At 38.1% G+C, this 26,924-nt stretch overlaps 3 protein-coding genes across 11 annotated transcripts; 1 reads left to right on the forward strand and 2 right to left on the reverse strand.

Moving 5' to 3' along the window:
* Positions 1–14,955, reverse strand: slc44a2 (solute carrier family 44 member 2 (CTL2 blood group)). 2 transcript variants are annotated; one of them, XM_077525611.1, is made up of 22 exons: positions 14,812–14,955; positions 11,082–11,136; positions 10,929–11,002; positions 10,564–10,648; positions 10,397–10,481; positions 10,207–10,320; positions 9,082–9,136; positions 8,891–9,014; positions 8,736–8,819; positions 8,548–8,660; positions 8,326–8,457; positions 8,149–8,248; positions 6,896–6,988; positions 6,720–6,804; positions 6,383–6,645; positions 6,218–6,312; positions 4,838–4,941; positions 4,679–4,752; positions 3,782–3,852; positions 3,608–3,696; positions 2,419–2,503; positions 1–2,288 (listed from the first exon to the last, which is right to left on the reverse strand). In XM_077525611.1, the coding sequence occupies exons 1-22, from the start codon at positions 14,846–14,848 to the stop codon at positions 1,954–1,956; spliced, it is 2,352 nt and encodes a 783-aa protein (XP_077381737.1). In that variant the 5' UTR covers positions 14,849–14,955; the 3' UTR covers positions 1–1,953. The 2 variants fall into 2 exon arrangements, with proteins under 2 accessions (XP_077381737.1, XP_077381738.1); XM_077525612.1 differs by lacking the exon at positions 14,812–14,955 and adding an exon at positions 12,313–13,617.
* LOC144021374 (uncharacterized) lies at positions 11,827–25,582 on the forward strand. Of its 7 annotated transcripts, none has more exons than XM_077525617.1 (6): positions 11,827–11,915; positions 16,420–16,634; positions 16,715–16,840; positions 16,920–17,751; positions 20,909–21,197; positions 24,052–25,582. In XM_077525617.1, exons 5-6 carry the CDS (start codon positions 20,978–20,980, stop codon positions 24,330–24,332), a joined length of 501 nt encoding a protein of 166 aa, XP_077381743.1. In that variant the 5' UTR covers positions 11,827–11,915; positions 16,420–16,634; positions 16,715–16,840; positions 16,920–17,751; positions 20,909–20,977; the 3' UTR covers positions 24,333–25,582. The 7 variants fall into 7 exon arrangements, with proteins under 7 accessions (XP_077381743.1, XP_077381742.1, XP_077381746.1 ...); XM_077525616.1 differs by lacking the exon at positions 11,827–11,915 and adding an exon at positions 15,323–15,342; XM_077525620.1 differs by lacking the exon at positions 11,827–11,915 and having other exon boundaries at positions 16,281–16,634; positions 20,909–21,051; positions 21,147–21,197.
* syce2 (synaptonemal complex central element protein 2) lies at positions 16,010–19,807 on the reverse strand. Of its 2 annotated transcripts, none has more exons than XM_077525622.1 (4): positions 19,233–19,807; positions 18,971–19,023; positions 17,817–17,925; positions 16,010–17,709 (listed from the first exon to the last, which is right to left on the reverse strand). In XM_077525622.1, the coding sequence occupies exons 1-4, from the start codon at positions 19,233–19,235 to the stop codon at positions 17,491–17,493; spliced, it is 384 nt and encodes a 127-aa protein (XP_077381748.1). In that variant the 5' UTR covers positions 19,236–19,807; the 3' UTR covers positions 16,010–17,490. The 2 variants fall into 2 exon arrangements, with proteins under 2 accessions (XP_077381748.1, XP_077381747.1); XM_077525621.1 differs by having other exon boundaries at positions 16,105–17,709; positions 19,253–19,807.
* Positions 25,583–26,924: the final 1,342 nt, after the last annotated feature.

A 26,924-nucleotide genomic window follows, 5' to 3' on the forward strand; every position in this document is an offset into this window, starting at 1 on the left:
TTGGACGAGCACTCACTCAGATGTTTTATTGTGTAGCTCAAACTCAGATAAAAAGCATGAAACAGTCGTAAGGTCATTCCAAAGTGCAACATCTTGGCTTTCAGAAACACGAAATGAAATGACGAAAAAACATTGTGCTGGTCAGTAAATGTTACTTTTATAGAGCAAGCGCAGGGAAAGAAATATGGAATCACTCCATTTTGAACAGAAAATAAGGATACACCCAGTCAATTTCCTTTCCTTAATGGGGTATTGTCTAGTCTATATGCCACGGAAGAGGTGGGACTTCCGACTTACGCGATTTTGCACCAGTTTGGTTCCAGTCCAGGTTGCGAACGCGCAACTAAGGGCCACAAAGTCAGAAGCACAAGTATTTTGACGCAGCCCACACGTCGCAAACCGAACCGGAACCAAAGCTGATGTGCAAAAACAGTCCCGCCTCTTCCGTGGCATATACCCCTGCCTCAAATGACATCTGCTCGTTAGTCAGCAGTTAAAAACAGTGCAGTTATCACAACTTGGAGGGCTGCTGGACCAAGTGGATTTGGCAAGAATCATGGCTCCAACAAGGGAGATGTCTCTTGAGACCAAAGACAGGATTATCAAACTTCTTGAAGAAGGTAACTCTACACGTATGGTTGCCAAAGATGTTCACAGTCAGCTGTATCGAAGATCTGGATCAAGTACAAACAGCATGGGAAGGTTGTTCAAGTCAAGCGTACTTGTAGACCAAGGAAGACAAACAACTAAAGGCCATATGTGTTGAAAACAGAAAATGCACAACAAAACAAATGAAGAAGAAATGGGAGGAAAGCTGGAGTCAATGTATGTGACAGAACTGTGCAAAATGGCTTAAAGGAAATGGGATTTACATACAGGAAAGCTAAACCATCATTGACGCTTATATAAAAAAGAACAAGACTACAATGGGCTAAGGAGAGGCAATCATGGACTGTGGATGATTGGATGAAGGTTATCTTCAGTGATGAGTCATGAATCTGCATTGGGCAAGGTGATGACGCTGGAACTTTTGTTTGGTGCCGTTCCAGTGAGATTTTCAAAGAGGACTGCCTAAAGAAAACATCCAAATTCCCACAGTCCTTGATGATATGAGGCTGCATGTCAGGCAAAGGCACTGGGGAGATGGCTGTGGTTAAATCTTCAATAATTGCACAAGTTTACATTGACATTTTGGACAGCTTTCTTATCCCTTCAATTGAAAAAATATTTGGGCATGATGAAATCATTTTCCAAGATGGCAATGCATCATACCACAGAGCAAAAATTGTGAAAGCATTCTTTGGAGAAAGACGCATCCAGTCAATGTCATGGCCTGCAAATAGCCCAGATCTCAACCCAATTGAAAACCTGTGGTGGAAATTGAAAAAATGGTCCACAGCAAGTTGCAAATATGATCTGGCAACTGCAATCAAAGAGAGTTGGCATCAGATTGATGAAAAATACTGTTTGTCACTCATCAAGTCCTTGCCTCAGAGACTGCAAGCTGTCATAAAAGCCAGAGGTGCTGCAACTAAATACTAGTGATGTGTTTTGATTGTTTTTTTCTTTGTCTGTTTTTCATGATTCCATTTTTTTTCCTCAGAATCGAGCTGACTTTTTGCTAGGGGTTGTATGCTGTACAAAAATGGTTACGTTTTTGGTGTCCGCTGGTGTCATAAATCAAGAAGAATCAAACTTGCATGGAGATACATCTCATAGAGGTTATGTAGTGTGTTAAGTCAACATACAGTGTTTGAGTGACAGTTATCAGGCACTGCGTAAGCATTTTCAACACCAACACAATTCTCAAGCTACATAGACACACTGGGCCTCAAGCTTTGAGCAAAAAACTTCCTCCAGCTCACAGTACATTTTTTTTAAAGCCACAACATTGACATTCTTTCATTCTCCAAGCATCTAATTCCTTTGTTTTCAGTTGGGTTTTTCTACTTTTCAATCCTCATTGGAAGGTGCCCCCACCCGCAAATTCTCCTGCTGCTTAAGCACCACCCTCACGTCTGCTTCTTTCGCTTCCAACTCTTGTTCTTCTTCCGCGCTTTCATTCGCCTCTTCAGAATTCCTTCTCAGACACTGCCCATCCTCACTCCACGGCGGGACGACGGACTGCAGCTTCAGTTCAACGTCGCCTTCGTCGGCATCTCCTCGGTTCGTGTGGTCGTCGTCTCCGTCTCCTTCAGACCTCGTCCCTAAGCCGAGGAGAAGGTGCAGCTCGGGGGACATGTAGTACGGCCTTTCAGACGAGCCGTTGTTTCTTTCCAAGTCTTCGCCTTTCAGTGAGCAGTTTCATTGGGTTCAAGGAAAATTGGAAAATATTAAAGGGGGTGAGACAGCAACAAATAAGAAACTATCAGCTCAGTTACAAAGAGAAATGAGACCATGCCCATGAAAAGTACTCACAGAAGCAGAGGAAGATTGTGTCTACACACATGGAGTACACACTGAGGAAGCCATGGGCAATGAAGTAGGATCCAATTACGTTCGTCTAATTGGAGACAAATCTTACATAAACAATTCTGCACCTCAAATAAACATTAAAAACAGTATTCAAACAAGTTCCATCAGCACAATATACAGTCGCCTCCAAAAGTATTTTTGATTTTGTGGTATACAGGGAGTCCTCGAGTTAAGACGCACTTGACCTAAGGAGTTTCGACTTTACAACGGTGACGCCCGGTCCACCATTTTGGCCCTGTCCGCCATTTTGTCTCCTTGTGCGCCATATAGCCTGTGGCGTTTTCCCCTGTTCGCTATTTAGCCCTTAGCTAGTGCTACCGTTTGTGCACTTGTGGAAGTATCTTTGGATTTTTCGCCCTCTTTTCCACATCATGGCCCCAAAGAAGAAAGCTACGTCTTCTATCAATGTGGATCCGGCCAAAAGAAAAGCAATTACCTTGGAAATTAAGCTAAATATCATAAAAAGATTGCAGAAAGGAGACACCGACGAACATCGGCTAAGACTTGGGCTTCAGTCGGACAGTATCTTGTTTTTTTTTTTTTTTTTTTTTTTTTGAATGTATTTTAGATTTTTTTCATGCAAACTATTTGGATGTAAATATTGACTTTAATGGGGAAATTCGACTTAAGTCGAAATTCGGGTTACATTGCTAGTGTAGGAACGGAACTCTGAAGTAATTCGAGGACTCCCTGTGCAAGACATTTTGGTTTCAGATTAAAAAATTAGCAAAACTAAAGTTCAGTTTTTGGGGACCCAAAACCGTGCTGCAGGTCCATATATATTTTCTATTTTTTCCTGCATGCGTACCAAGTTCAGACATGGAACATAGTCAGGTAAGAGACAGGAGTGGTTGCTGCATCGCGTTGACTTTCAATGCAAATACAATGCAGCTAGCTTCTAATTAGCTGATATCATGCTGGGGCGAGTGTTTTCGAGGCTATTTTAGACAAAACATGCCCTTTATTCTTCAAAACATCTCTAAAAGTGAGTCGCGGCTATACAACAAAAGGAAACTCCAGGACCCAGCGTGTCAAATGACAATAGTTGGAACCACCGTCCAAGATTGTATCTACAATCACAATAATTTCACAAATGTAAAATGTTAGAGTTGAATGTTTCATTTTGTCTCACCAGTATTGGCACCCAGTAGAAGTTCAAAGAAGGAGCAGCGTACTCAGGAGAATCAATTCTTCCAGTAAAGAAATAAAAGGAGAGGACTCCTGTGCAGAAAAAAAAGTAGTACAAGTACATATTAGTTACATTTAATATAACATAATATTGTAAGCGATATGGGAGCGTGTTTACCAATTAATCCAACAATGAGCAGTTTTCCAAGGAACAACAGGAAGTCGGTCACTTTGTCCAAGACAACCACCCTGTTTTGAAAATGACAGTGAAGAAATTTTAAGAAGTGCTTCTGACGCTATTCACTGAGAGAATATCGGCTAACAACGGGGGCGAGCTGCGCTGCCTGATTGCGCAATTCTCATTTGCAACAAGCATAAACTAACTGCATTGTGCATCACCTGCGTTGAATTAACTCTGAGTGGCTGGGTTACTTTCTGTGTATTTCTAAATTTATGTTAGTAGTTGCACTTTAAATAGTATACGAAAATAACATGATTCCATGACTTGAATAAAAATATGGAATGATCTAACTTTTAATTGAAAAATCCTATTAAATGTCAGTAGGCTGTTAGAAATAAAAATGTGTATGTTACTAGCACATATTCACAGAAACATTGGGCCCTCGTAGACACGTACTCGGCAAACATTTTTTTTTTCTGTTTCAATTTGTTGAAATGAAATGGCACAGCTGGTGTAAGAAAAATCCCCTCATACCTGCGCCCATCTACAAAATACTAAAAAATGGAAACTGCACCCAGTTATAATGCACTTTACTTATGCTAGGCATGAAAATAGAGCCCACTCATGTTATTTTTTGCAGACTGCTCTCAAAGTCCTAAATTCAAATGCAAATTCCAATGCACTTTATTTTGCCAGTGACTAATGATGAACTGTCATAACTACGTAATGTTAAAATAAAAAGACAAAAAGAAAAATATTGCCTTTGAATAGCATCCAGGTAAAATCCTAACAAACATTAGTGTATTATTTGTCAAGGCAGCAATTAAGATGAATTCTCCAATGAGAGCAAAAGTTTGTAAAATGTAACAAGGTATCTAGTTAACGATTTCCAACCTGACAACGTTCCTCAGCAAAAGATTGAAGGCGTCTTGAGCTGATGTACAGAAATTCTGTCCATAGATGGCAATCTTGAGACAGAAGTAACATACACATTAATTAGTATAATTATAACATCTCTCCACTCCGTGGTTATCTGTACTGGCGGAAACTCACCATGATGTAAGCATTTCTGTTGAGGAACTTGATGCATTTCTCCAGACACCAAAAGCAACATTTCATGCAGTTCAGCAAGAATTTGGTAAACTTGTGTTTCGCACCTGGAGGATGAGGAAGGATACAAATGTTGGTAGGAGTAATTCATCTGTCCGTTTCTACTATCCTGGCAGAAAAGGTGCAATACACCATGGACCACAGTCATGAGTTCAAAACAGGCCTGTTGATAATGTATTAAGTGAGAATTTATCACACTTTTTGGGCACTATTTCTTTCTGTTGCTGTTTTTGCACGCTGGAAACATGGCTGCAGGCACTACAGAGACAGTCCTCTAATAAATACGACTACATACGTCGTTTTAAAAAGGTGTCAAATTATGATTAAGTGTGAGGTACAGTACAGTATTTAGTTTAGCGACCTCTAGCGGCCATGTTAAATAGCGCAAAAATACTAAAGCGAGTTTCAAACCCAGTCCGCCTGGTCCAAATGGAAACACGAGTGATTATCTGACTGAAATACTTGTCCAGTTTTTTATTTTATTTATTTGTTATTTATTTTTATAAAGATTGTGTCAGTGTGGACCAGGGTTATAATAGTTTTGGGATTTTTCATTTTAGTTTAATCTTGATTTCGCTTTGTTTTTTTTGGGTTTTTTTTTAAATGTAGTTAGTTTTAATTAGTTTCAGGGTGGTTCTGTTAGTTTTTATTTAATAAATGTTTCGTTTTAGTTTAGTTTGTTTATGTGCGCAATATTTAAAAAAAAACATTGGGAGCGGTGTCTTTTGAAGGTGCTTTTCTATTGGCTGCTGCTAGATGACATCACTTCCGTGTGATTCACTGTCAAACGTCCTCATTCCGGTTAATATCAAAATAAATCAACTTTAAATTTCCACTAGAGTTTTAATGAGTTTTGTAAACATAAAATGTAGTTTGTTAGTTTTCGTTTTTTTTTGTTTTTTTTTTTAAAGCATTTTCATTTTGATTTTATTTCGTTAATGAAATTGTTTTTTCATTAGTTTTAATTAGTGTGGACTGCATGTTTTGTTAGTGTTGACTCGTTTTGAAACGAACAACCTCACTAATCTCCACCATTAGTGTCTCATGTAAAAATGTCCAGTGATTGTTTTAGTGTTGACTACATATTTTCTGAGTATTGAGTACATGTTTTCTAACGGTCTACAACCTCAATGTGCCTTTTCCTAATCACAACCATTAGTCCGTGACCGCGTGACGGATGGTTAGCTCAGTAAAGTTAGACATTAGTCTCTTGCACTGAAGATCTGGGTTTGAGTCTCAGTTATGTACTTTTTAATGGCCGTTATTCTTGGAGGACTTGTTGGAGACACGTGTAAAAGTGTACCCATTCGCTTTAAATTATACCTTTCAGCTTGCGTTCAAGGTACTCCAGAAGAACCCTGATGATCTGGATCAGCGACAGGATCAGGGAACCAAATGCCACCGAGCCTGTGTGATACCTGGCAGGCGCAAATGAAGCGTTGCTACAAACCTGAATCTGAGTCAGCCCATCAACTTCACAAATCTAACCTGAGGGTTCGTCCCAGAGAGGACAAGACGGGGTTGGGTGGCATATCATCAGGTTTCTTAAAAGCCCAGTAATATGAGGCAAAGGCCCCAGCTAGCGTGACCTGTCCCATGGCCGTCACAAAGTTGGCGCACCAGAAGAGGAGGAAGAGGTTGTAAAACTGGAACATGATGAGGTAGTTGTGGTACAGGCTCTCCCCACCATAGAAGGCAAAGTTACATTCGGCTTCAGGACACTCTGATGTTATATTGGAGATGTTGAATGTCTGCAGAAAAAAATATGTCAACAGGTTTACTAGTTGAAACATGAAGGCGTGATAAGGCACGGATTGGTTATCACCTTAGGATCACAGGTTTTAAAGCGATATTCACAATCCTCATTGGCGGACACTTTGTACACTTCAGAATTAGATGTGGCGAGGTAACTGAATGGCAAAGATGTTAAGGTTGACAAAGAAACAATTATGTATTCATCTATGCATCATCCCTGATTACCATCTGAAGTTAAAAGGATACACTGCAGTGACCGCCCAGTAAGCTATCACCACTGCCACGAGGAGAGAAGTCAGCAAAGGGTAGAATAATGATGAGGTCACATATCCAAGAGCCCTGAAAAGATTTCTTTTTTCAATAATGATAATCATTGTTTTTCTTCCATATAGCAATAGAGCAACCTCAGCACAGAAAGCAACGAGTAGGGCCTGTGGTAAGATAACAGTTGGTATGCTAACAGATAGCAAGTTAGCCAGTACCACCTGAGTAGAGAACACCGACATTGAAATGGAGATAATGAATTATTCTTTAATTGTATTAAATTATTTGTTTCATTCCAGTTAGCCTATCACTTCATGTGTTCAGGGCTGGTGTACATAAGTATAGCATGTAGCTCAAGAGATAAATTAGGCAGCCCCAAATTTCTTGTAGCTTTAGCATAGTTTAAGTTTAAATTGATTATAAGAGATGATTCTAATATTCCTATTGGCTTATTTCATTTCATTTGGTTCAGGGAACAGTCAACATAAACAAAACGTGAACATAATTTACTACCAGTGTCAAAATTAGTGCGTTAATTAAGTTAGTTAAAGTTCATTTAACGCCACTATTTAAAAAAAATATATAAATTTTCAACGTGCGATTAATGACCAGCCTTTACTTGGAAAGCCTGTACTGGGGGAATTCCAGTTGCAACGCCGCAAACACGTCCATGTTAAAAATTTAGCAGTACTAATACATTTAATAATATTGCATATATTTGTAAAGAAAGCTAATTTGAAAAGAAAAATCCACTGAGCTGTCGTCTTACAAATGCAATTATGCCATCTAGTGGCAGACAAAATATTACTGTATCAATGAATGATTAAAAGATGCAGCCATATTTTTTTCCCCACTTTTATGTTAACAGGGGTATGAAAACTTTGGGAAAAAATATTTTATTGTACATTTAAAACAGATATAAAATTTGTGCTTAATCGTGAGTTAACTATTGAAGGAAGGAGGAAGAAAACTTAAGAGTGGGAGGAAGAGATTTTAAAAGTAGGAGAGTAGTGGGAAGGAGAAAAACTATTTCGGAATATGAGAGACATACATTTGTTAGAAACAGTTCTCAGACTATGCAAGCACAATTACAAGAATAATCTAATTCCTCTCACCAGTCAAAACTGATTAGAAACATTGTAGGCTCCAAACTGTGACTGTTTAACTCTGAGTGGTTGAACACAAAAGTAATGTTGTAAGATTCACACACATTATATACCCGGAAGGAGTCTGACCTGCTGGACACTTTGATGAGGGCGATTGCAATCATAATCCTCTTCCTAAGGAAGATGAGAGTCACAATGATGAGGAACTCCACAACGGCGAGGGTGATTGCTGCACAAGTGGAAGGACATTAAAACAGGCAACGACACACTATTGGCTGAGTGGAAGCCGAGCTTTTTGGAGCGTACTGAATGCAAGCCACGTTTGTCTGATCTCAAGGTAGATCGAGAGGTCGGTCTGTAGTCCCAGATCGCGGATGGTCAGATCGGCGCCAGGTTCCACAGCCAGACTTTGATACTTCAGGTAACAATGTAAAATACCTGAGAACACACCCAGAGTTGAGTCCTTTTTATGTACCTTAAATGGTGCATTAAATGTGCAAAGTCACAAGAGGCAAAAAGGAGATTTACCGAAGACTATGACTGCATTGACTAGAACAATCATGATCCAGACCATAATGCCTGCCAGTAAGCGCAGCATGACTATGAAGAACCAGCTGCAAACCATCGCCACCGTCAGACCTCTAGAGATGGGAGAGTATGCAAATTTGAGGGTCACGGTAAAAACATTTGCGTTTAAAAATGCAAAAACTTCTCACATTATTATAAAGTGCCACGACTGAGTGTAATCCTCAAAGATTTTCATGGCCAACTGGCGAGCTTCAAAAAGTATGTTGGATTTCCTGGAACAAAACCAAATTCAAATATGTTCAACTTAGTTACAAAATGTAGATTTAGTGTGAAAAGGACTCACTTGGTCGCGTTGAGTACTTGTGTGGCGGGAATGTTTTCTGTGCCGGTTTGAATGACGGTGTCATTGCCAACCACCACGCTGCCATCTTCTAATGTTGCCAAGGATGGAAGGCAGCGCCGGGTGACTACACAAAGCGACATAATTGGAACGTGACATCGCTAGTTGATGCATGAGACATGATTCTCACTCACAGGCTTTGCTGGGCATGATCATGGAAGGACAGAAGCGTATCTTCTCTGCGACGCTCTGAAAAATTAATTAAAAGGAAAAAACGTGTTAAATTTGACACACTAACATTAAATATTTTTGACTGGCAAGTGGTTCTGAATGTATTTACAAGTACTTTCTAACGTACTTCTGGGTTAAATGCTAAAAACATATACCTTTTTGCCCATAAAGCCACGCTGTATTGGCTTGCGTATAGTATAATATAAATATATATATTTATTTATTTATTTATTTATTTATTTTTAGTATTTGGCCAACATTATACCAATACATTCGTAAATGAAGTATGAAGACCGTGTATATTCGGAACTTTTTTGTACTTATTAGGGTTGGCTTTAAGAAAGGATTCATAAGGCCATGAATTGATTATTTAATATCTTTTAAATTCATAAGAAAATAGAATTTTAAAGGTCAATTCTTTTTGTATCTTATTGTTTTCTTGAAACTTACTGTTCACATGAATTCAAAAGTATTTTCTTACGTTTATGAAAGACCTGAATTATTATTAGTTCAGAATGTTTTTAATTTATATTTACAATTATTAAATTCATTATGAAAATATTTTCATCGCATCCTTGCTGATGTCAATGTTTGTGTAACACATAAGTGAATTTTTTTTTATTTGGAATTGAATGTTTGTGGAGTTTTTATCATGTCCTTGATATAGAATTGATGTTCCATAATTAAATAATATCGTATTGAAATGAATGAATAGAATCAGAAAAAAATCAAAATCGAACTGAACGCTTGTGAATCGAAATTGATGCAAGTAAATAAATGTAAAATGTCGGGATACGTATCTCCATGTATTGGTATAACTATATATCGCGATACGTATTGTGAGGTTGTTGGCAAAACCCAGCTCTAATTTAAATGTATCCAACTGAAGTGGATGCAAATTAGTACCCTACATTTATTGGTCTGTAGTTTTTTGGGGGGTTTTTGTTTTGTGTTTAACAGTGTAAGGACATTTCTACGCAGTCATTAGTGACTGTAATGCAACGCATGTAATGTAAATATGAATGTCTGATTTGCCACGCAGTTTGATTAAATGTAATACAAGATTTTTAAGTTTGTGGGTGCTTTACCTGGTAATTTTGTGCCTCTTCCTCGCAATACTCCAAGTAATATTCACGGTCTATTTTGTTACTCTGGGCGCCCGTCAACGTGAGATGTCTGTCAGGACAACCTTTCACACAGATCTGGAACAGGTGACAAACAACTCTTAGAAACCCACTGAGACCAATCTAAAAAAAAAATAATTGTCTTGTAGCTAACCTGTCTGGTGGGACACTGGAGCTCAACCATCACCGCGGGACTGGCACACATCAGGATATTGAAGTAAAACAGAAGAGGTTTGTTCCTATGTCATATGCGGAGGACAGCAACATGTTATTCCTGATGTCACCATTACATTATGACGTATGGAATGTATGATGACTCACTCTTGGGGTGTTCCCTTTTGGCCACAGAAGTTCCCTCTGCTGTCAGTGGGATAGATGATTTTCCGGGGGTCACCCTGGGTCCAGGCTTTATAGAAAGACAAATAGAATAATTTTGAAAAAAGAAAAAAATATAAAACAAAGCTTTGTTAAATTCAATCATGAGTAATTAAAGGGATTATCTTTGATAGTATCTTTGATAGATAGAAGTCTTCTAATTGTGTGTTTTTTGTTTGGAATATGGATTGTAAGTATGTAATCTGCGAATAAACAAAACATCACAACCGAAGACATAGTGGAAGACAAGAATGGCAATATTAGTGTTCATACAAATTATATACTGTAGTGCATTATGGCTAATAACTTACCAAGAATTCCCACAGCAAAGTAGCCCATCAAGGCAACGATGAAAAGAGAACAGCAGATGATATCCGTGCATCGCCTGAGAACGACATGATGTGGTTAATAATCAGTTATTTTACACCCAAAACGTGAAACCGCTGATTGAAAGTTAATTACACCTGTCGCGAAGGGGCCCCTTGAAGTTTGGGTCAAATTTCCTGACCTCCCCTGAAACTGGAAAAAAAATAATAAATGCTCATCATCATCATCATCATCACTGTCTCATGTTTACACTGGAAATTCGGATTGATTTCTATTTTCCAAAATGTGCAACAACTATTAATTTTACTTGTATGTGGCCATATGGTAGTTTTGAATCTCCTACACAGATTTGCAATCTGCAGTCTGCCATCTCATTAATACATTTGTGAACTCTTCAAAGGCTCATCCCAGCAAATTACCACAAAAATGTCAACCTCAAATGCCATGTAAATGCAATAAAATGTCAATTTATGTACTGTTATTATTTTTCTTTAAACACAAGGACCCAACCTGAAAATAAAATAAACGTAAAGTATATAAACTGCTGCTAATTTTGTCAGTTTAAGAGAACAATCTAATGACGGACTTGAACTTTTTCACTACACTGAGTTTGGCTTTAACCGCAGGTGTTTCTCATTATGACCTCGTTTACCTGCCGGTTGAGTACAAGCACCTGTAGCTAAAGCCAAACTGTGGCAGGGTTTTTACTTTCTGGACCAGGATTTCCCATCTCTAATTCTATGTTTCATATCAAAGTATACATTTACATCAAAGACTATCATTCCAGAAGCAAGCCAATAAGCATCATCACAGCAACATAATTCGCTGCCATACCTAGCAACAAACAAAATGGCTCCCTTTAAGTCCCTGCGCAGTGTGCCAGACAGGCGCCATGGCAACATCTTCACCACAGCGCAGGAAAGAAGACAATCAGTGTTCCATATCGACGGCTTCTTCAAATAATCGCCTAAGTAATTTTTTCTGATTTTTCTAGATCTGGCTCCTCACAACATTTGATGTGGCACTCGAAAGCAAATCATGTCAAATTCCATAACTCTTGCTAAAATCTGTAACAAAATGTTATTTAATATTCATTTTAAAGTGTAATTAAAAACCCTTGATGTTTTCCAAGACATACTCTATGTCCCCCTTTTTAAGGTAGCTTGAACAATAATTGAACAAAATACCATTGACTTCTGATTTCAAAACTACTAAACCATTTGTTGTGCATTCTGTAATAATACAACAGGATGGTTAAATATTTGGTTTCACCATCATGGCACGGCAACAAAAAACAGTTTTCACACCCCTGCCTTAAATCATCATTAACGAGGTCCGCTACAAAAAGAAACAAACGCACAACCCTACCTTGTTTGCTGGCCCACATTGTCTCGTCAGTTTTCTGTCATTTGATGACTTGAAAACTGTCTCACTTGGTTCTTCTCACGTCCTGTTGGGCAGTGAATCGCTGCGAGAAGTCTCATCTCTGTGACCGCAACGTCACTTAAACTCGAATGCCGTAGCAAGGATATGTCTTATTTGTCCCATAAGGGAATAAAGAGCTTTATTAGGTCACATGATGCATGACTGGTCACAAAGCAGAGAAACCTCAAAGACGTGCGGTTATTTCAAGGCCATACACTTAATCATGATAACTTTGGTGACTGTTTGCATTCGTCAAATAGGTCTCAATGTTCTAACGGTTAACCAGTTAGGACATCACACTCCACCAACATCTGTCCAACTTTACCAAATAAACTACCTGCACAAGTGACACGGATTGTAAAAGGGCTTTGAAGAGACATTTTAACCTCCTACATGAAGATTTGGGATCACACATGACTACCATCATCTTGCTCGTTTAAGAAGGCCCTCAAATGGCCCGATTCACAACAGTCAAAAGTTTACGCGGGGAAAAATGGGCACTTGATTATATTCTCTATCTACCAAACCGTTCCTTCTATCGATCATTATAGAGAACGTGTCGGCGGGAAATTCAAACCCGCATCCAGTCTGAAAACTGATAACCCACTGTGAAAAGCTAAGGTGTTAATCTACTACGTAATTAGATGTTTCAGTCATAAATGGTCAAATAAAAAGGCTATTGTAACGATATTATTGAGCAACTTTAAGTTCTGTTATATCCAAACATTATTGTGAGTTGTAATTTTGCACAAATGGCAGCTAAGAATGTTAAATCTACATTAAAACTGGTTCAAAATCAGTATATATTATTGTTACATTTTGCACAGGAATTATGTTTAAATAAATGAAATCTTTAATCAATGTTTGTTGGGTTTATTGCTTTGCTTAGTTGTCCAGAATGACTGAAAATAAAATGTAGACTTGATTTTTTTTTTTTTTAAGCCGTTTTGCTCACTATTTTTCAGTAAAATATTCTGTGACACACTTCCTGCATGTCCCTTTTTTCTGCACCACAGTACATCGCTCATAGTTTCAACTGTTTCTTTTCTTTCTTTTTTTTTTTTAAATGCTCTATGGATACATTGAGTACGCCGAGTCGCCCATATTCAGCGCAGAGCAGGACGTGTCGCCTATTTGACAGTTCAACAGCAAAGGAAAATAAGGTGACAATGGCAAAAAACAAAAACAAAAAAACAACAACAACAACAACAACAGTTATTTGTATTGATATCAAAATCACAATTAACAAACAAGATTATTCATGTATATAATGTGTAAAATTAAATTATTGCACAGTGCCACAGTCCGTACGTTAAAGTAGTTTTCATTTGAACTGAAAGCTGTAATGAAGCCTGTATACATCCGCATTATAAAATTATACAAGGAAACCAATGTCATGCTCTGTGTAGGCTATACTACTGTTCCGTCGCCCTACTTGAAAACGCGCAAATAATACACGTTTATTTAAAGAAGGCAAGGCAGCTTTATTTATATAGCACATTTCACACACAATGTAACTCAATGTAAACTTTTACACAGTATTATCAAGGTTGGCTGCTTGCTTCTGTTTTTTTTTTGTTTTTTTTAATCACATGCTACATTCGCCCGAATGCATTGGATGTGGGTGACTGCTGGGGGCTAGGCCCCACCTCCATAAAAACCTATAGCGACGCCCTGACATAGTGACGTCGTTTATAAGGTCTTTTAAAGCATTTAAAAATATATATTTTTCGATTTTAAATGTTTTTAACTATTTTTTTGCAAATGATTTTAAATGTACATTTAATCATGTGAGGTGCATTGTGTATGAAATGTGCTATATACCGTAAATATAGCTTTAGTTGTAAACAAACAAACAAACAAACAAACAAACAAACAAACAAACAAACAAACAATGTTATTTCAACCACGACAATCTATTAAGCGTCAACAACCAGCCCACAGAGCCAGCAACACACCAGGCTGCTGGGTTGTGCTGCAATAATAGCGATTTTTCGACTTAAGATGTTCTGAGACGTAGTCGTTTACCTGATGTAAATTGTGAACGCATCAGACGTGTAACATTGTTTGATTCAGCTCAGTAATTGCAATGGATGCTAGTATCTAACTTGTTTGAAAGATGTGGATAGAATTTGTTACCATGGCTGCAAGCAGGAGTGTGTCATCTTGATTTACGTATACGTGGAGCTATGTGCAGCGAAAACAGCATAATTGCTTCCACTAACGCTTCACTCACGGTTTAGTTGAATGTATGACTTTTTGTGTTTTTGTTTTTAATACTGTTTAATTAAGACAAGCAGGTCGTGGAGAATAAATTGCCTCCAGCTCTGCAGGTGCCATGTGGTCCACACCCAAACATCCAGTGCGGTCATTGTTTCAATCTTTTCTGTTACAAAGAGAAAGCCAAGACGAACAGGGGGAAAATATACGCCACTTTCTTACCGTATTTACGCTCCGACTTTGTTACCTCCGGTTCCATATTGCCCCGCTCACTGCAACTCACACAGGACAGTTACCATGGAAATGAAAAAACTATGGACGGATTCGGCTTCAGATCAGTGATGGAGAGAATCATAAATGAACCATACAAGAAAAAAACACGCGCTTCTCATCCACGCCTACTGAGAGGAGACGAGGCCAATAGGATTGAGTAGCGTGCTGAGCGACAGCCTCGACAGCCACTCAGCGGGCGTGAAAAAAAAAGTGCCGCGGTGTTGTTTTTAATACAAGATCATCACCCAATACAGGCAGAGATTTGTCTAAAAAATATTCACACAAATAAATTCGCGATTGTCACGTGTTTTTCAGATCCACAAACATTATACTCTATTCAGATATTCGCATGTGTCTAAGGCCCGTTCCCCCTCCGTCCACTGGGAGGCGGTGTTGCTGTGTCCGTTGTCGTTTAAAATTGGAAATTGAAAATAGAAATAGTCTTTATCTGACCTTCCATTATGTGTTTATTTTACACAGGTCGGTAAACAAAATGCGACCTTAATTTGTTTCCCTTGAGCTTGTTTTGACTTCACTCGAAAGACACTCTTCTATGATCAGCAGCTACAGCAAATTACTACGAATTCGGTTGGATAAAGCCTTGATAGTTAATCGTTTATTGTTTATTGAACATGTAAACATAACATATAAACATAAGCAAGTAGCAAATAAAAATTTTAAGAAATAAGTGTTGTAAGTGTTGGTATTTAATAACATGAAGAAATTTGTCTGATTAGACTTTTTTTGAGTTTTGTTTTTGTTTTCTTCTTTTTTTATTGTCTTGTTCGACAGCACGGTTCTGTTTTGTGTTCTGTTTGTTGATTTGGGAATTAATAAAGAAAAAAAGAGGTTTAATCTACTACAGTATTTTAGATTTAAGACATTTTCATATCGTGCAATGGTAGGATTTTATTTAATTTTAGAAAAGGGATAACATGTTCATTTACTAAACAATGTTACGTTTGGGGGCGTAACGGCACGCGAAAGGCAACAGTCACGTGACAATGGACAATGTTGGGAGCGCGTTTCGAATCACAACTTCGGCCTGGGTTTCGGCACGTACCAAAACAGTTTCGAGTTTGTCATCACTAACAAGAACTCACGAGTATTCGTGTGCCTGATTAACTCACCGAGGAGTAAACGATAAACTTGGATAACAGCACATACATAAATAAGCTTACTATGACATGCTGCTGCTGTCACCTGCAAAGTTAATGAAAATCATGGCCTAATTTTCTAAGAATACAAAATATTTTCAAAAAAATGACTCACTGGACATGTTTAATTAATGTGATGTATATTTTCCCTAATAGATGCTGAAGTCTAAAAGGCTGTCAATTGAAGTATGTAGCACTTGAAGGAGTTCAACCTGTTTTGCTCTTCACATATTGTGTGACAGTGACGTCACGGCTGAACGTGCATTATGCTTTCTGACCCAGCCAAGGCATTCAACTGGCTAGCTTTTTTTTTTTTTTTCCTCAATTGTTAGTTTTATTGTCAATCTCTTTATTGAACTTGTCAATGCTAATGGAAACTCTGTTCATGCTCCTCTTCAAGGATCACCAATTCCCCTGTAGCAGACATCGCAGTGGTTTGGGTCAAGTGCAAAGATGGGAAAAGTGTGCTGCTCCATCCTCGAGCGTGGAATGTCGGGTTTGCCTACCCCAAACATCGACGGCAAGTTCTCATTAGGGCCTCCGCCACTGGTATGATTCTCATGGACGAAGTGGAAGCTCCTCAGGGGAACCGTCTGCCAAATGTCTGATCTGGCTGTAAGCACGTCTTCTCATTTGTTGTATGACATCAAAACGGTTCATTTAATTTCCTTTTCACAATGCTATGCTCCAATCAGAATACAGTTTTGGGGTGCCACTGGCGAGGAATCAGCTCATGCAAATCACCATCGGGTTGCAGTCGTATTTGTCCCTGGGAAGACTCGTGAAGAAGTAACTGCAGTAATGTGCATCCGCCACTTGAGGTCAGCAGCGCATCTTAGTACTTTGTTTAAGGTCTGACGTTAAAAAATTGTGTTGTAAATGTGTTTTGTCTCTTACCAGGAACGCATGACATCCACACCTTGATCATGGGCAGAACTATTACTGGACTTCAATTGTTTACAGTTGAAAAGTAAAACTTTGAGATGTTGACTGAGAATATGTACGAGGGATTATTGGATGTAGAAACTAGAGCACTTTATTGCCATTTGTGCAGGTGCTTTAGTTTGTGGATTATATTATGAATAGAGGGTGTCCTACATAACATACATACTGTAATTTAATTGAGATATTGCATGAAAAGTCAAGTCACAGTATAAATTAAGAGCTGCTTGTTTTTTTTTTCTAATGTTTTATTCTAACTTTAAATATTGCCAAATGAGGGTGGCTACGAATTCCATTAGAAAAGCACCAAATAAAACCACGATCCTACACATCCTGCTCTCATCTTACATTTTGCTTTTGAATCTGTATACACAAAACTTGAACTGGAATAGAAACTGCAAACAGGGCAAACACCGTTATTGTGCTCTTTGACTTAAAAACTACAACTCTGAACTATTGCTCCGAGCAATACACTATCAGCAAGTGATCAACTCTAAAAAGAAGTTGACTATGTGAACCAAGACGCAATCTAGTCTGTCATAGGTTGAGCTGTGCCGCCAAAGGCAACGCTGGGAAGGCCATCTCGAAGCCTGGCCAGCACTTGGCTGGCTTCCAGGAGCTCACCGTGGAGCTTGGTGCACATCTCCAGCACGTTGGTCAACTCCATCAGCTTCACCTGAATCTCACCATTGTTCTCTTCATAGACTTTGCACAAGTCCTGCTTCATTTGCTGGCACACCTCCGTCACCTTTGGCAGACCGCAGGGGCGGGAGTCTCGTTAGGTTTGCAGGTAATTACGAAAGCTGTAGGCTTTTATTATTATTTAAAAAAAAGAAAAGAAAAGAAATCCTCTACCTTGTCTATGAGACTCTGCTGAAAGCTTTCAATTTCATTCTCGTCACTGGTGCGGCGGTTGTGAATCTTCTCCACCAGTTCCTGTACTCTTCTTGTGATGTCATTGGCGCTACAAGTGCAACAAAGCAATCACAATGAAGAGCAAACTATAGATGTTTACATCTTTTTTTTTTGCAGACAAGATAATTAATTACATGAAGAAGCTGTTTCTGAATTTTGCCTAAAAAAGCAAAAATCAACTTAAAAAATACAGTTTTTCTAGCAGCCGAGCATAAGGTGGCCCTTGAAGTTCATTATTTCATTGATAGACATACACTCGCTCCAAATTGTCCCTAGGTGTGCTTGTGAGTGTGGATGGTTGTTCGTTTCTCTGTGCCCTGCGATTGGCTGGCAACCAGTCCAGGGTGTCCCCTGCCTACTGCCCAGAGCCAGCTGAGATAGGCGCCAGCACCCCCCGCGACCCTTGTGAGGAATAAGCGGTCAAGAAAATGGATGGATGGATGGATGGATATACACTAACTACCTCGAAGAAAATAGGCAAAAATGTTGACAATTGTTTTCCAAAGTAAAACCTTTTCTTTGTTCTTTAGTTCAAAAGACAGTCGGTTTTCATGGAGGACTATAGAAATCAGATATTTACTGTTGAGGAGCTGAAATTCCAAGCATTGGGCCAATTTTCGATTAAAAAAGATATTTAAACAATTTAATGTCAAATGTCATTATCAATTTATTTGACAATTATTATTGTTGATTAAAATCGCTGCCCCTCTAAAAGTAACCACCAGTTGAACACACTTTTTATTTTATCAACAAATGTTTAAATATTCTTCAAAAAGTTCCTATTTATACAATAACTATCTTAGCTATTCAATTGACTTGGACTGCTTACTGTAATTTTCAACAAAACAAAACACACACAAAAAAAAACAACTGGAGAAATTGGGGTGTTAAGATTAGTGTAGGCCACGTGTAAAATAAACTGGTTAAAAAAATTATCTGACCCACAAAAAAAAAACAACAACTGTGAGTCTTCATCTCCAATCATTGATCAACATATATGGCATCAAAATAAATGTCCCACTGTCTAAATTCCACCAGAAATCCCTGGCAAAAGTGGCTAGTGGTGTAAATCTGAAAGGTGCCTTATACAATACCCGAAATTCTCTTCAACATCATCGATGCTCAAACTGGCCTCACTGTCTTCAGCCTGTAGTTACCAAAGAATGACAGTACATCAGCATTTGTATGAAATCACCAGCATGTCGTCATTGTGTTCCAGCATGTACAACACAAGTCAACAATACCGAAAGAGTTTACTACTGATACTTAAAAGAAACCGCAGTGGTTATTTTACCGGAACACCGGTCACGGCAAAAATAACCACCGCCTAAAGGCAAAAAAAAAGAAAAAAAGTACCATTTCACGTAATATTCTACCATTTGTTTGTCCTCGTCACGTCCTTCGTTCTGACTGGAATGTGAGGCGAGTGCTTCTTCAAGGCAAAAGTCCATTGTGGTAGCTTTGACTTCAGTGCTCCTTTAGAGTTAATGTCGAATATTCTGGCGTCTAACTCGGATGCTCACTCACGCTATGCTAGCTCAAGTTTTAGCTTCAAAGGTGTGCTCTTTAAAGTGCACGTTGTACGTCGAATAATACAATATGTACAAATATTTAATGACGAAATTACATAAATTAAAGATGAACACGCAAATGCTGTTATATAAGTGTTTATAATGCCAGTGAATACGAAATTACTTGGGTGCTAGCTGCTAAGTGCGCACTATCAGTCATATCTGCTGCTTTCCTCGTGTTTTTTTTTTTAAATATACATTTTAAACGAATTGGTTTGATTGTTTCATTTGTTCGATTGTTATTATTTACACTGCCAAATGGCTGTTGGGCTTTTGATATCGCCTGTGTAACGACGCTGAAACAACAAATTTCTCCACCGTCGCAAATGCGCTTTCTCGCCTGTAGATGGCAATGTTAGGTACAGTTTTTGCATCGGAAAAGAGTCATGTTTCACATCAGTTTATACACTGACCTGTATATATTACTGGATAGCCGATAAGCCAAGACTTTTGAAGCCGCGAGGCCGCCATATTACCACTCACAAGAAACGTTTCTCGGCATACGATCTGACAGTAACGAAATTTGAAAATAGAAACAGCATGATTTCTGATGTTTTAAATTTGGTAAACATAAACAAGAGGACTTCAGACATTTTCCAACTTGCCTTAAATACATGTATACATATGCTTAATGATGTTTACAGGAGAACATTTGTATAAAAAAATAAAAATAAAATAAAATAGAATTATACCTTGTAATTCAACAAAAGATGCCTCTGCCAAATCTAATCTTGAGGTCTAAGGAACTTCGCGATAATATGATACAGGCTAATACTATTATATGGTATATTTTTACTATACACGGATTTTGATTTTCATATGGTACCAATGAATGTATTACAACAGGCTCCTCCGTAATTTGTTTGTCGTAATGAAAATATGCTCCTAAATTAAAAAAAAATCCCATCTATATATATTCCAAATGCCGAACATTTGCATTATAAATGCTACGCTACCGTTCATTTTTTTAAATGATGCAAATAACATCAATAATTGTAATTATTGACTTAAGAATTTAAACATATCATTGTTCCATGAAATCCGTGTCAAAACTAAAAGTTATTGCTATAATATGATTATTATTTTCCTACTATCTCAGTGAATGACACAATACACATTCTTATTGTCTGTGGTGGATTAAGTGGGCTAATCTGTGTGGTCTGGAATGTGAAGGGAAGAGAGGTTTCCTGATTGGATGTATAATCCGTCCTTCCTCGCTCACTCTGTGTGTGCATGTGCCATGTAGCCTGCAGTCTGGATTATTCCAGTGTTAAGGACGCATGGGGCGGAGATATAGATCTGATTATTTGTTTTTGGTACCGGATGAAGCAATAATGAGACAACACTGTCAAGAAAAATCTGAACCTCCAACAATTGTCAAAAGCTATATTCTGGAAAGGTGGGTTTTATTTTGTTTTCCTGAACTTTAACCTTGACTAAAGATCTTTTTTTCCCTTATAGGTGGCTATGCACCTGCACGATTTATTAGGAATTTGCTGATGTAATTTTGATGCGTCCTACTTTGGGAATATGGACAGCTTTGACTCTACACAACAAGAAGGTGGAGATCCCTTCCAGTCTCTGGTCCAGGATGTGGAGCCAATGTATGAGGAGTACAAGCCTCCTTCAAGGGACCTCATTCAGCTACCTAAATCTGTTTTTTACATTTTCGTGGCTGCCGTGGTGGTGGTCGCTGTAGCTTACGCTATTGTGGGACATCTCATCAAAGACCTCCTGCTGGATATCACAGGTAATGAGTGAATAAGGCAAGGCAAGGCAAGGCAAAGCAAGTTTACTTGTATAGCACATTTCATACACAAGGCAACTCAATGTGCTTTACACGAGGAATGACAACACATAAGCATCAAGAAACAGTAGTTAACATTCAGAGGAAAAAAATAAATAAATAAAAATAGGTTACAAAATTTACTAAAAAAACAAAACAAAAAAAAACCCACTTAATTAAAGCTGTTTAAAAGTCCCTAATCAAAGGTATAAGAAAAAAGCAAAGTTTTTAACCTGGATTTGAAAGCATTTACACTCGGGGCTGACTTCACTTCTGTTGGCAGCCTATTCCATCTGTGTGCAGCATAATAGCTAAATGCAGCTTCACCATGTTTGCTTCGAACTCTGGGTTCCACTAGTTGGCCCAAGTCTGTAGATCTCAGAGCCCTGCTGGGTTTGTACTCAATCAGCATTTCTTGGATATATTCAGGACCCAAACCATTTAGTGATTTATAGACGAGTAGCAGAACTTTAAAATCGATTCTACAGCTGACAGGGAGCCAGTATAAATCCTCAAGTACTGGAGTAATATGTTCTGATCTTTTTGTTTTGGTCAGAACTCGAGCTGCAGCGTTCTGAATGAGCTGCAATTGTCTCATGTTCTTTTGAGAGAGTCCAGTCAGAAGACCGTTACAGTAATCTAGTCTGCTGGAGATAAAAGCATGGATAAGCTTCTCTTTGTCTGCTTGACGCATGCAGTCCTTCAGTCTGGATATGTTTTTCAGCTGGTAAAAGGCTGTTTTAGTGATGAATTTAATATGATTGCTGAAGGTCAGATCTGAGTCTATTAGTACCCCAAGATTTCGAACTTGGTCTTTAGTTTCTAAAGACAGTGACTCAAGCTGTTTTTTAACAGCAATCCTCTTTTCTTTATTGCTGAAAACAATGAGCTCCGTTTTGTTTTCGTTCAGCTGAAGGAAATTTTGGTTCATCCAGTTGTTAACTTGCTCTAGAGAATGACACAATGCGTTAATAGAACTGCTGTCATTTGGGGACATAGATAAATACAGTTGTGTGTCATCTGCATAACTATGATAGTCAACATCGGTGTTCTGAAGCATTTGACCCAAAGGTAACATATACAGACTGAACAACAGGGGTCCAAGGACTGACCCTTGAGGGACCCCAAGGGGTGTAGAAAAATGGATGGAGGAGATATTAACCTACATGAACATTTCCTGGCATGTCATGGTCTCCATACAGTCACTGTCATTCTGAATTCCACTAAAACATTGATGAAAAGTACGCCAGCAAACTGCCGTTGTGCTCTGAGGTCTCAGTTCAGTGAGCATCACTTTCAAAAGATGAGAATGCAGAAGTTTGGTGATGTACGTTGACTTCTATTAAAAGCAGTAAGCCCTACATAGCAACTCAATTTTAAAGAGTAAGTCAAATATTTTCATTACAATGTATACTTAACAAAAATATAAACACAACACTTTTGTTTTTGCTCCCATTTTTATGAGATGAACTCAAAGATCTAAAACTTCTTCCACATACACAATATCACCTGGGGGAATCAGAAAACCAGCTGATATAGAAAATCTTTGAGCTTTTAAGAGAAAATTAAGGGTATTTTTTTTCTTAGAAATGAAATGTACATGCCAGACTTAATGGTACAACTGTATGTCATACATGGTGGCAGAAAATAATGCGAAAACACCGGAGAGAAATCAATGTATTAAAGTTAGGCGACCTTAGTCATTGGCAACGTAAGATGGCCGCCGGTGAGTAAGTGGCATTGACACTCACTTCATAATTAAGTCAGTGATTGACATTTGCTGTCTACAAAAATGACATCAACAATGCCTAAGAGCTCAGCTGGCAAACGTCACATGACCAAACCCTTGGGCTCTGTGATGTCAGCAAGTGGCAAAATGGCCACACCCTGAGATGGATGACAACAGGTGGATTTTGCTGATTAAAGGGATACTTGACTCACTGAGCCATTTTCAGCAGTAAAGTGTTAATAATGTGTCCAGAATTCATGTGATAACTTCATTATTTTTATGTATAATTAACATTTAAAAACATTTTCCACTTGCTGTTGACCAAAGATGACATCACCTGTGCTGAGGAAATGGTTAACGACCAATCACGGCTCACCTGTTTGATGGGTTTGGTCAGCAAACTGAGCCACGATTGGTCATTACCTGTTTCCTCAACACTGGTGATGTCATCTTCAGTCGACAGCAAGTGGAAAAATTAGTTTTTAAAGGTATTAATTCGTCACGAAAAATAATGCTATCACATTCATAGACAAAATAGTATCTTCTTACTAGTGTTGTTCCGATACCGTTTTTGACCCCCGATACCGATACCGAAACCCAGCTTTGCAGTATCGGCCGATACCGATACCATACCGATACTTGAGTTTTTTTTTTCCTCAACATGAAAAAGCTGTCCTGCCATTGGTTCAGAGCATTCAAGGGCCAATAGGATATCTTAGATCGGCATGCAGTGAACATGTCACATACCAGTGAATGTCGTGCATGAGCAAGACACAAGATGCTGCATCCAAAATCCTATATTAGAGTTGGAATTAATGGTATCGGCATGTTACTTGTGAGTAGTCACCGATACCACTGTTTTAATGCAGTATCGGCACCTCTGCCGATACCAGTATCGGAACAACACTACTTCTTACTGTTGAAAATGGCTCTATGAATCCAGTTTAATTCATATTCCTGAAACACAATAGAAATCCGAATGCCATGTTTAGACTCCGTGGACGAAAATGTTTGACGTTCCATCCCCTTCAATTCTCCGTGTCATCACTGAAAATCTTTCATCACCTGACGCTTGTCATCCACCCACAGACTGTTTGCTGGGTCCAGTTGACGAGGACGTGAAAAAAGATGGCGTCACAGAGGGGGTCTGCCCACTCCAAATGCCCCCTTCACTCAGCCACTCACACCCCAATGCCTTCCATGTGTGGGACCAGGATGACGTCATCATTCCCATGACACCCTCTCCAGAGGCGCCAACGACCAGCCCGCTGATGGCGGTCATCCCGTACATACCCTCCTTCTTTCCCACTAACTTTACCAGTGGCAGCCCGTCCTATAATCAGCCAATCCCAAAGGAGAGTGATGCGTGAAGGAATGTCTTTCCACCCTTTTTATTGTGTGCTGGAGCTTCTTTGTGAATGTCCAGCAACTACACCATTTTTCTCCGTGATTCTCAACTGGTGGGTCAGGACCTAAAAGTGGGTCATGGTCAGCTAGTAAAAAAAAAAATGGCATGTGTTTTTAATTAGATTTTTCGGGATGTCCTAAAATGTTAAAAACTTAGCGTCGCCAAATTCACATAGATATTTCTACTTTTAAGCTTTCTCTATGGAGAGGAAGACACTTAACGCACAATTGTTATTGGGGCACTTGTTATAATATTTTCATAAGTTGCAGTGTGAGTTAGTAGGGATGTGCACACTAATTTTGGTGACAGTTGATCACAGTTTTCAGAAGTTACGACATTAATCTTCTTTACATTAAAGGGGAAGACAACCCCCTCAAAATTCTTGACAATATGTTCTATGCAGACCCACTAGTCTCAATGCAGTATTTTGATTAATACTGCATTAGTGAAATATGAGTTAAGCAGCAAAATTCAACAGTTGTTTTCAATATCAGAAAAAGCGGCCATTTTGCCACTTGCTGTCGAACGAAAATGACATCACAGTTGCTCAGGTAACAACCAATCATAGCTCAGCTTCAGAAAACAGGTGAGCTGTGATTGGTCGTTGCCTGAGCAACTGTGATGTCATCTTCAGTTGACAGCAAATGGCCGTCACCACTGGATTTTGCTGCATAACTAATATTCCACAAATGTAATATTAATCAAAAGTCATGTTTAGACTTGTGAGGTGACATATAACATATTATTGTCAAGAAATATTTATGGTTGATTTCAACTTTAAGCGTTTTATACTGTCCCAGTGCCTTGTGCTTTAGTTGCTAATTGACTCTGTACAGTGGAGATCACGGCAAGCAATTTTCTTTTGATGGTACAGCAAACTAATTTTAAACAGCTTTTGAAAGTCTAATATTCTATATATGTTTTGTCAGAGGCTATTTTTAGACAAAGATGTTATTTTCCGTAACATCTATAAAAGTGGCTTGCGACTTCCCAACAAAAGGAAACTGCGGGTCCCTTTGTGAGAACAGTTGAGAAACACTTTTATTGCATTTACTTTTTAGTGGCGAAAGAATGTTAAGATGTGTTATCTGTACGTGAGCCAGGAAATATTCAAGACGCTGATGTTTTATTAATTTTTCCAAGGATCATGTTGGCACCTTCTTCTATGCTGCATTTTTTTTTTTTAAACTCTGTGGATACACAAAAACTGGTTCTTCTGTCCAATAAAGGTAAAAAAAAAAAAAGACAAAAAAGTTTTCCCATGTTGTCTATTTGTATGTTGGAGCAGGCTCTATATCATTATGGAGGGAAAAATAAATAGTTATTAAGAATGTACTTTCTAGACATCTTAAACGGCAATCGTGTGATTGGTGCAGTTTCATGCCAAGTGTATATCTGCTACCAAGATTTAACATCTAAAGAGGGTGGAATTAATTCAATTAGACAATGTCAGCACTGAACACAAAGTGACAAGGTGATACCTTATATGGAAAAGTAGATTATGCGAATCAAAGGTGGATGTGGTGAGAATACAGTATAGCGACTGATCTGAAAATAATGATAATTTATGGTGTATACTATGTATTTGGTGTGGGAATTCAAAGGCTTTCTTTTTATGTGGTAGGTCATTTATTTATATCAAACACAAGGTTCATTTGATAAGTATGGAGGACCAAAACTGTCAAAATTCAAAATAAATAAATAAATAATGACTAAAAGTGAATATAAAAACATAAAAAATATAATTCTAAAATTATATCGAAAAATAAATATAAATGGAAATAAAAATATATACATAAATTTTTATTTCTTTTTTTTGGATTATATTTTTTATATCAGTCTTTAGTTTCACTTTTCTTTTATTTTGGCAGTTTGGTAAAAAAATACAATAAAAAAATGTGTAAAAGTGTGTATGTATGTATGTATGCATATATATATATATATATATTTCTTTTAATTTCCATTTATATTTATTTTTTCAAATTATATTTTTTATATCCGTTTTTATTTTCACTTTTAGTCATTTATTTATTTTGAATTTTGGCAGCTTTGATCCTCCATACATACGATGCAAAAACCACACAGCTGCTATGACATCATACCATCTTTTTTTTTTTTTTTTTTTTTTTGTGGTCACATTTAATCAGTTGAATTAATAGTCTTCAAGGTCACACTGCTCATGGCACCACCATGGGTGTCTACATTAAGTAAAGGATATAGAGATTAGGCAGAGAAGATTAGAAGAGCAGTTTAGCCTTAATACGTCACCGTTTTCTTACTTTCGAGCTGTGGAATTAAAACATCGGAGGACATTTGGAGATGATGCGCCTCACACACAAAAAAATCGTTGTTTTACTGCGGCTAATCACATTTTTAAGTTAATTTTAACTGATGACACTCAAGATTAATTACCTCCAGACTCTTAAATTAAGAAATCACCTTAACAGAATCTGTCTGACAAAATGAAGTGGGCCCTAATCTAAAGAAATTCAAAAACAGATGAGAAATAAAAGTAGTTGACATCTCTCAGTCTGGAGAGTTACAGTTATTCCTA

Source organism: Festucalex cinctus, chromosome 6 (assembly GCF_051991245.1).
Source record: "Festucalex cinctus isolate MCC-2025b chromosome 6, RoL_Fcin_1.0, whole genome shotgun sequence".
In the NCBI taxonomy this organism is placed as follows: Eukaryota; Metazoa; Chordata; class Actinopteri; order Syngnathiformes; family Syngnathidae; genus Festucalex; species Festucalex cinctus.